The following is a 9,613-nucleotide window of genomic DNA, read 5'->3' as shown; positions in this document are numbered from 1 at the left end:
ATTTGTTTGCCAATAGGTCGTATTCAAAACAAAACGTTACGCATACGACGCGTCCACATCATATGTACATATTGTGACGTCAGAATATTGTTTAGTTAACATTCGTACTATTATTATGTTAATTTCAAACGCATATTAATAAATAATTTACAAGTAAGTAATTAAGACAATTACAAATTTAGAAAAATATCGCTGCGCATAGTAACTACAATCTCGAGATTTTCACAAATATGTCTGTGTTGAGGCAGATATCCCAGCAACTATTTGGTACTTCGGTGCAAAGATATCTTTATTTATTGTAATAGTGAATTATGTTTTAAAGACACATGGTGACTAAGTTGGAAGACAAGGTAAAGGTGTGGGATGGCTTTCTCAATGATGTACACACTATCTGAAAAATGTCTAGGTATTACATCTGATTGAGACATTTTCACCCAGTTGACACATCATTTATAGACTCTTAATTGGACATAAAAAACACTAGAGATTTGCCGTTGTGAATTTTAAAAATGGTAATCATTTTTATACAATTGGCCGTTAAAAAGAGTCTGTTTGTATAAGCCATAAATTTCGCATTTAATTTATTAAGATAAATCGCCAATTGTTGGTTCTTAACATCTAAGTTCAATATAAGAAGCGGTTGATGTTGTCTTAGCTTTGTCTAGCTTTCAGTCTACGTTGGTGGATCTGAAAGCCTATTAAAAGTCCTTGTTGCTTTCCCAGGCATTGTGCACACCATGGTAGCTGTTCTGCTTCTGGGCAGGTGCGTTACGACCGAAGGGGCTCTTAGGATTAACCTGCAGGATGTAGTCGCCCTCGATGTCGTAGGCAGCGTCAATGCCCATGTATGCCCGCTTACCGAATCCATCATTCTGCTTGTACTGCTTCAGCGAGTTTGCGGGAACAGCGGGGAAGCTGCGCTCATTGCCAGGGCGAACAGACTCGGCAAAGTAGCGGGTGGCACGCATGGAGGCCTCGACAACGTTTTCAGCACCGGGAACACCAGCTCCCAGTCCATTGGGGTAAAAATCAACATCACCGCTGCGAATAGGCGTGCCCATGCCGTAGACGGACGTGTGGATAGCATCAACGAACTCGGCATCGCCGCGGGCCAGACCGGTAAGTGTGTAGCGGTTCTTTGCAACAATGTTGCTGGGGTCCAGACCAGTGACACGACGGAGCTTATGGCCAGTCAAGCGGGTGAACTCGTTGGCAGCAGCGCCAGCAACGTGAGCGCCTACGTTTTGACCGATCATATGAATGGTCTCATGGGGCAATTGCAGTTCGCTGGTCAGCTCGACAATCCACTTGCCGATCTTGGCGCCGGTCTTCTCAATGTCCAACATAGCGTAGCGCTTGTAGTTGGTCAGGGTAGAGCCCAAGTCAATCACCTGTCGAAATTATTAATGTTTGATAAGTTGAGTAAATGTTAAAGGTGTTTCGCTGTTGTGCCAAAAACCATGTGCTTACAATAATGTCGCCGGTGTTGGTGTTGGCGTTCTTGGCCTGCTCGCTGTAGTCCTCCTCGCTGGAAGTGCGCTGACGCTTGTTGTCCTCTTCGGATTCAGTGTTGTACTTTTGAGCTTGCTGCTGCTGTTGCTGCAGATTGTATCGTTGCATGTAGGCCTGGACGAGCTTGCGGGTTGCCTTTTTCACGGTCTCGCTTGTCTGGGGAAGGCCAGTAACAATGATGGTAACCTCATCCTGTCCGAAGTTCTGTTTCTGCTTCAAACGCTGAATCATTTCGTTGATTGGAGCCACGATCTTGTCACCATTGGGCTTCGGCACATAGACCTGAATATTGCTGGGCACGAAATTGGGCTCGACATCATGATTGATTTGCGACAAATGATCTATCAGAGATCAAGAAAGGCATATCAGCACCACAACTAAGTTTCCAGGCTAATGTTTAAATACATACACACTTGCTGTAACAGCTCAGCGCCCTTCTCCAGGGACATGTTCTCCAATCGCTCCAGGGTTAGCTCATCCACAGCGGGAATGGCCTGCAGCTCTTGCACTGACAGCCACTGCGATGGTTTCAGCGCCTGGCTAACGGCATTCTCGTGCATACGGGTGGTGGGGCTAGCCATGGCAGCTACAGCCAGGCAGGCCAGAAGGCTAAGCACTCTTATTGGATTCATGGTATTCTAGATCAGGCACAACTAGGACTTCAACTACTGCAGGAACTACTATGAGCTCTCGATGTTGCTGTGAGTTGAACTGTCTTTCAGTGTTCCGGGCTTTAGATTTTATAGCATTTAAGCCCATCCACATTTTGCATTGTCAGGCAATTCGGAACTTGATTGATAACTGCAGCGTTGCAATTTTTTGGAATATTCATTTAAATATGTAGCCAAACAGGCATGAGATTGCCCACAAATTCGCATACATGAAACTACGCGTGCACCCTACGTACATGCATACATACATACACATGCATGCATACATGCATATATGTAGTTTGATAGCCTTAGGCTATCAAGTCATTTGTTAAACATTGTTAAATGCCTGCAACAAATTAAAAAGCTTGATAACAAAATGCCTAAATGGGCAAAATGTTAATGATTGTACTATGAGCTGTAAATATAAAATAATACTGGCTATTTGTAGCGGAAGTACCCGGCGTTCCCCAGCTCAATGCCTTAATTTTGAGCATTCCGCTGGCAGATGTTTGCTTAGCACATTGCTAAGACATATTAACACACTACTTAGCAAGTGTTTTGTTTAGGCTTGCTTAAATGTCACCACGTGCTTAAACGATTCTAAAAATGTTTCATGTCGACCCGTGGCCGACATTTGACCCTGATTCTTCTTATCATTAGGCTATCAACAAATTGCCCTCAAGTAAATGTAACAAACTTTAGGGCAATAAACTCAAAAACGCGTGTGTATAAAAACTGTTAATTTTTTTTTGCCAAGTAAGCTAGAAATTAATGAAATTGCGAAACTGGCGCCAAGTTATACAATTTTAACGCAAACATTGATTTTTAAACATGCACAAAAGACTATGTATATATATGAGAGGCATATTTTATTAAAAAAGAACATAATTTCCCTTCAAAAAGACAAAGAAGAAAACAAAAATAAAATATGAATTGCTTCTATAAATTTATAATTAATAGCAACACTGACAGTAATCAGCAACTAACATTATTGTTATACCCTTAGTATGGATGGTATTGTAGTTTTTTCATGAAATCTGTAACGCACAGAAGGAAACATCTACGATCCAATAATGTGCATATATTCTTAATCAGTTTCAACAGCCGAGTCAGAATGGTTGGGTGTGCCCTTTTTTTTATCCGTACAAGTCTCTCAGATTTGAATCGATCGTCATGAATAGGTATATGTTTTTTATTGCAAGCAGTTCACCTGTCGGAATTGCTCGGATCGGACCACTTTATCATGCTGAACTTTTTTTTTATCATATATCATTATATATATATATATATAAATTAAGTTCTTAATTGAAAAACGTTATATTTTTCAGGCACTTTTGCCAAAAATCGGCATTAGTTAGTTTCACTATGCACTGCTACTTACATTTGAGCCAAATCTTATCAACATCGGTTCAGTATATCATATAGGAGCCAAAAGAATGATCCGCCAGAAATCAAGTTTTTGTCTGAATCAAGTTCTTGTCTTTCTTGTTTACCAACTTGGGTCATTATTAGTTTCACTATGCTTTTTTTCTTACAAATCAAATCTTATCAAAAATGGAGTAACAATTATTCGACAAGAGTATTTAATGTTCGGCGTGCAAAAAATAGACTAGCCATATATTCAAGCACTAAAGCCTTCATTAAGATCGAATGTAAGTTTTTGTGTTTGTACCATATTTTAAGTAATTTCAATATAAGTATATATTTAATATATATTAAATATATTCAATATATTATATGTTAGTCGCAATCCTTACACTCTTTCATATTTTCAGATTTTTGCATTAAAATTAGTTTATTAATAAAGGATGATTCTCATCAATGTGACATCATACAATAAATAAAGCTATATATTAATAAATGGTACTGAAAAAAAATGCACGTAATGGTCTTCTCAGTAAAGGCGGGTTTTTAATGGTAAGTTCATTGTATCATGGTTACAAAAGAAGCGCAATGCAGCAGCGCATTTACGAGGTGCAACTTTTGACACAAACAGCACGTAAAAGTTGCCAAATTGGCGGTGTCAAATGCTGACTTTAAATTGATAGGGGCAGCCAATTGACGATCACTGATAAAGCGAAAAATATGAATGTGGAAATTACCGCGTCACCAAATCGATGATTGCAGATTTTCAATTTTTTCATATATTATTGTCTAGAATTTGAGCTTCGATTCCGAAAAGTGCTGAGCAAGATGCATGCACCATGCACCCGTCAGCTACCTAGTGCTTCCGCTGGGCGACACGTGTATGCTGACAGTCAGTGAATGTATTATCGTCAAAAGAAATCTGGGGCTATAAAACCGCTGTCCGGACAGCTAGCTACATGCAGTACAGCTTGGTACGGCGTCTCGACAATAGAAGTACAAAGCTTTGGTAAAAATGAATCCTCTGCACTCTTTTTGTGTTATGGCCTGTCTTATGGCCGTGGCTTTGGCTGCGAACAACCATAAGCAGTCCAACTCGCTGAACAGCTACGAGGATCCCAGCAACTGGGTCAGCCCAAGCGAGATTGAGCAGCTGCCAATGCTCAAGGATGTGACTCTGCGTCGTCTCGAAGGCATGACCGTTGATGAGGGCGCCACTTTGCTGGACAAATTGTGTAAGTAAATTATTACAATGTTATGATCGAGTGATTTTCATCATAATTGAATGGGACTATGACACTTTTCAGACCATTTGGCGCAATTCAATCGCATCTTCAAGCCTGATTACGTTCCAGAGCCCAGCAAAATCAAGGGCTACATTGTTGGCGAGCGCAAACAGAAGATCGAGTTTAACCTTAACAACTTTGTGCAGACAGTGAAGCGTCAGACGAACTTCGGTAACGATGAGGTGACCATTTTCATCGAGGGCCTGCCCCAGAGCTGGAACCACGTGAACAAGGCCAACCGCAAGCTGGTCCAGGCTTATGAGCAGCGTTACAATCTGCAGCCCTATGCCGGCCAGCAAGACAGTTCTGAGCAAAAGACCAGTAGCGAGGAGCAGGGACAACAGCGCCGCAAGCAAAACCAAGAGCAGGATGACAACAAAACCGGCGATCTGGTGGTTATCACATTGGGCGATCTCATCGAAGATTTTGAGCAGTACGCTACCCTGAATGTAGAGCGCATCGGCGAGATTATTGGCGATCTACTTGTGCAGCTTACGAACGAAGTGAATGTGCCCCAGGAGATCATTCATCTGATTGGTCAGGGACCCGCTGCCCACGTTGCCGGTGTTGCTGGTCGCCAGTACACACGCCAGACTGGACACAAGCTGCGCCGCATCACTGGCCTGGACCCCACCAAACTGTACGCAAGGCCGGAGAACAAGCTGAGCGGTCTGGCTCGCGGTGATGCCGACTTTGTTGATGCCATACACACCTCCGCTTATGGCATGGGCACCCAGGAGCGCCTTGCCGATGTTGACTTCTACCCCAACGGACCAGCAACTGGAGTTCCTGGCGCTGACAACGTTGTGGAGGCATCTCTACGCGCCACCCGCTACTTTGCCGAGTCTGTTCGCCCTGGCAACGAGCGCAACTTCCCAGCCGTCGCCGCCAGTTCCTACAAGGAGTACAAACAAAACAACGGCTATGGCAAGCGCGCATACATGGGCATCGCCACCAGCTACGACATCCGCGGCGACTACATGCTGCAGGTGAACTCGAAGAGCCCCTTCGGCCGCAACACCCCTGCCCAGACACAGAGCGGATATCACGCTGTCCATGAGGCCTGGAGGCAGCAGCAGCAAAAGAACTTCGCTTAAGCGGAGTCTGCTATTGAGCCTTCGAAGCTAACATGAAAAACTAGAAAACAACAAGACGCATTTCCTTTCATATTGATTGCCTATTTTACGCATAGTTTTCAAATATAATTTTGCATATTTAAAAAAACCACAATATTCCCTGCCTATTTTCTACGTACTCCCAATATTTCTACGTGTTTTCAGCCATTTTAGTAGATAATCAAAAGTCTCTCTTACTGCATTTAATTTTACTTACTGTCACAAATATTTAAAAATTGCAGTCGAGTTTATATACTACGAAAATATGGAATTCATGATATGTATTAATATCTTTATGGATATTGAGCAAATGCCACATCGTAAAACGTTTTATTAAATATTACATTTATCGCCATCTCTGTGGTACCAAGCCGCTCGTATATAACATATAAGCAAGGTATGTTTCATCTTCAGAAAAAAAAAAACAAATAAAATGGTAATCCTTCGTGGTGCCGGAATTACCCTATTAGCAGGTTTGCAAAATATTTCTTAACTTATTAACAAGGTATTTCCATGCAAAAGATCGTGTGCCGAACAATGGTTGCTATGGAAGATATGGGAGATATAAGTAACTTTATTTTGATACGATTTGGTTCATTTGTCCAAAAGTAGAACGAAACGGACTTCTTCGGCACGCCGAAGATCAGGGAGCATAGTAGAACTTGCAAATGCCGAATTTGGTCAAGATATCTTTATAAACTAGAATGTTTTTCAGCCGAGAACTTAATTTCTTAAATGTAAGAAGAAATGCCGAGCTTAGTCAATCGAGAACTTAACCTTCGGTCGATCGTTTCCATAATAGTTATATATGATATAGTGGCCCGATATTGATAAAATTAAGCTTATATGTAAGGAGCATAGTGAAACTAATAAATGCCTTGTTTTACAAAATATTTTTGACAGAAACTACCTTTCGACCGCTCATTACCATGGCAGCTATACCAGTATCACATAGTGATCCGAGCCGCCCGGTTCCGGCATATTTACTGTCTGCCACAGAAAGACGGAGGACGTATGCAAAGTTTCATGACGAACGGACAGACATGCACACAGAGAGGGACAAAAAAGTATCAAAAACAAGGGGATATATGCGGCTCATTCATTAAGAGCTTAATGACACTTATATTCGCTGAGTGGCATTTTGTAATAAACAGGTCTGAACCATTTGTTTCAATGGCAGGTTTTTTGATAAAGTGGTTCGATCCGCCCAGCTGATATATGTATAATATTGTGCATAGACGAGCAGACTGACAGATTCAAGACCTTTTTCTAAACGTACAATAATACATAATACATTTTTTAACGCCTAAATAACATTAAAATATCTATATTATTACTTGTTACACACATATATAAAACTATTCACAATAAAAAATTTTGTGCAAACATGCAACATGCAAGAAAAAAAAATCAGTTATCTCTTTTTGGGAGTGGCGTTGGGCCGCAAAGGCGTGTATTCAGTCATTGGCCCCCACCCAGACGCTTCAATTATGACATGCTCTCTCGCCGGCTGCCGCCCAGGTGCACATGCCGCTGTCGCCATCGTATCCGAGACCCTTGGGGCAGGTGTACTCCCAACCTACAATGCCGCCGGTCCCATCGAATTTGGCACAGGAAATGAATTTGCGACAGTTGAGCGGATGAGGAAAATTGCCTTGGTCCAGGCACTCGATGATGCCTTGCCCATGCACAATCACCTTCGGTAGCGTCTGTGACTTGGGCTGGGACTGGGACTGGCCCTGAACATGAAGACGGGCTGGTTCATTGCGGCGTCGCGACTGTTTTGTAACGCTCGCACGGTTCTGATCATAGATCTCGTGGTCAACAACGCCTGATCGACGATTGGCAGTAGATGTGGCCGTGGCCACTTCCGGTTTGCTAGGCGGCCGGCTGTATACCTCAATGTACTTGTGCGGCCGTCGACGGCTCTGCTGACGGCGGGATGCTGGCGGCGATGATGCCGCCGTTACTGTTGCTGCAGTTGTACTAGGTGTGGGCGTGGCGGACTGTGGCCGACGTGGGCGTGGTATCATCTGACGACCTGCATAGTGATTCAAAGAAAGAATCAGTTTCTAAAACTAAAATTATATTAGCAAAAGGGACGCACGTGTGATATTGGCTACGCCAACGCTACTGATGCTGTTGGGTAGCTCAAAACTCAAGCCTGGACGTAAATGTTCCGAGATATGATTGAAGCGACTTGTGTGTATGCTGGACCTAGCCACCTGATCATTATCATCCTCAATGCCAGGCAAATAGGTAGTCGTATCTATCGATAACGCTGTGGTTGAAATCCGTGGTGGCGTTGCAGTAGAGGTTAGCGTTAGGCGGCGCTTAAAAAGCGGGTTTTGTGTGCGCGGCGCATCCGTGGCTGAACAGTAAACATAACGAAAGTATATTTTTTTTAAAAAATCGACTGCTGCGTTTACACTAAATACAGGTTGTTGGGCTTCGACGAGTAGAGAGAAGAATGCTGTAGTCGGGAGTGCCCGAATAACAAATAACAGAAACACAGCAAGATTTCTCATAAAGTTTCTTCCCTTACTACAGCTTTATGCGATATAGCTAAAGTGTCTATTAAATTCCCTGGTGAGGTAGTATATGTAGTACTGCTTATTTATACCCTAAAAGAATAACGAGTAAGCTCGACTAAAAAATACCATGTATCCCACACTCAATAAAACACTTTTCGTTCTCCAGTTGAATTCTTCAAATCACATGGTAGAGCCAATAACAATATAAAGTGTTTAGATTGTCTTTCGTAGAACCTATTACAATTTTAAATTATCTTAAAGATACAATTATGGACAACCTATAATTTAGAGTGCATTAGAGTGTACTTGTCAGTGCGCTTCATCATAAAAACCTTTAACTTCAAAATGTTTCATATTAATTTAATACATTAACAGCAGCTAATAAATGTTGCAATTTCTTACCGTTTTCATCGACACTTGTCGAGGATGCCGTTGTCGTCAATCGACGTGTCTGAAACTGGCGACGCAATGCATAGCTGGCTGCCTGGAATTTATGTTGTTTTTGCGCGTTGTCAGTGCTGTTGTTGCTGCTGTTATTGTTGCTGCTGTTGCTGTTGCTGTTGCTGCTGCTGCTGCTGCTTGGTGCAAACGGCAATGTTGCTGACGAACTTTTTAGTTTGCTTAGGTAGCTGTTGCTGTTTTTAGCTGTTGCTGCTGCTGTCGTTGTGGCTGGCTTACTGCGCAGACGATTATATTTAGAGGTCGTCGTCAGTTCTGCAGTTTGCGTGGTCGACTCAGACGCTGCCGTCGGCGTGTTAATTATTCGTCGGCGCACGCTTAGCACGGGACGTCGCGAGACACTGGCGACAGCGGCAGCAGCAGCACCAGCACCAGCAGCAGCAGCAGCAGTGGCAGTTGTTGTCGAAGGCACAGTCTGTGTTCGCAGCTGCCAGTTGAAAGACGATCATCCAAGTTGTTGTCGGAGGCGGCGGTTTTTTGTAAAGTTTGTGTTGGTGGGCACATGAAATGAAGCGAGCAATTGGCATTCAATATTTTATAATAGCATAAAATATATTGTTTATTATTGATAGATCAGTTCTCATTTTTCATTTTATTTTTGTTTAACTTGCGTGTCTGTGCTTGTCGTGTGTGTTGTGCGTTTTTTTAATTTGCATCTGTGATCTCAATATCAAGATATCCGCGATGTG

General features: G+C 42.6%; 3 protein-coding genes across 3 annotated transcripts; 1 reads left to right on the top strand and 2 right to left on the bottom strand.

Moving 5' to 3' along the window:
* Nucleotides 1-551: 551 nt before the first annotated feature.
* Nucleotides 552-2,224, bottom strand: Yp1 (Yolk protein 1). The gene is made up of 3 exons (XM_002055509.4): nucleotides 1,922-2,224; nucleotides 1,471-1,853; nucleotides 552-1,391 (listed from the first exon to the last, which is right to left on the bottom strand). The coding sequence occupies exons 1-3, from the start codon at nucleotides 2,142-2,144 to the stop codon at nucleotides 699-701; spliced, it is 1,299 nt and encodes a 432-aa protein (XP_002055545.1). The 5' UTR covers nucleotides 2,145-2,224; the 3' UTR covers nucleotides 552-698.
* Nucleotides 2,225-4,492: 2,268 nt separating this feature from the next.
* Nucleotides 4,493-6,046, top strand: Yp2 (Yolk protein 2). Its single transcript, XM_002055510.4, has 2 exons — nucleotides 4,493-4,765; nucleotides 4,838-6,046. The coding sequence occupies exons 1-2, from the start codon at nucleotides 4,546-4,548 to the stop codon at nucleotides 5,911-5,913; spliced, it is 1,296 nt and encodes a 431-aa protein (XP_002055546.3). The 5' UTR covers nucleotides 4,493-4,545; the 3' UTR covers nucleotides 5,914-6,046.
* Nucleotides 5,887-9,369, bottom strand: LOC116652039 (uncharacterized; the record flags this gene model as incomplete). The annotated part of the gene is made up of 3 exons (XM_032439766.2): nucleotides 5,887-7,972; nucleotides 8,039-8,302; nucleotides 8,868-9,369. Coding segments are annotated over 3 exons (1,323 nt in total), but the record flags the coding sequence as incomplete, so codon positions are not given.
* Between the last annotated feature and the right edge of the window lie 244 nt (nucleotides 9,370-9,613).

This window comes from Drosophila virilis, chromosome X, assembly GCF_030788295.1.
Source record: "Drosophila virilis strain 15010-1051.87 chromosome X, Dvir_AGI_RSII-ME, whole genome shotgun sequence".
NCBI lineage: Eukaryota > Metazoa > Arthropoda > Insecta > Diptera > Drosophilidae > Drosophila > Drosophila virilis.
The sequence above is the reverse complement of the archived record's forward strand: the minus strand, read 5'-3'. Positions and strand labels throughout refer to the sequence as shown.

What these genes read in the sequence shown, in the direction of transcription:
- Yp2 (XM_002055510.4), top strand. Translation starts at nt 4,546, where the DNA reads ATGAATCCTCTGCACTCTTTTTGTGTTATGGCCTGTCTTATGGCCGTG. An exon ending in CACTTTGCTGGACAAATTGT is followed by an intron (nt 4,766 to 4,837) that starts GTAAGTAAATTA and finishes GACACTTTTCAG; the next exon opens with ACCATTTGGCGCAATTCAAT.
- Yp1 (XM_002055509.4), bottom strand. Translation starts at nt 2,144, where the DNA reads ATGAATCCAATAAGAGTGCTTAGCCTTCTGGCCTGCCTGGCTGTAGCT. An exon ending in TGAGCTGTTACAGCAAGTGT is followed by an intron (nt 1,854 to 1,921) that starts GTATGTATTTAA and finishes GATCTCTGATAG; the next exon opens with ATCATTTGTCGCAAATCAAT. An exon ending in CCAACACCGGCGACATTATT is followed by an intron (nt 1,392 to 1,470) that starts GTAAGCACATGG and finishes TAATTTCGACAG; the next exon opens with GTGATTGACTTGGGCTCTAC.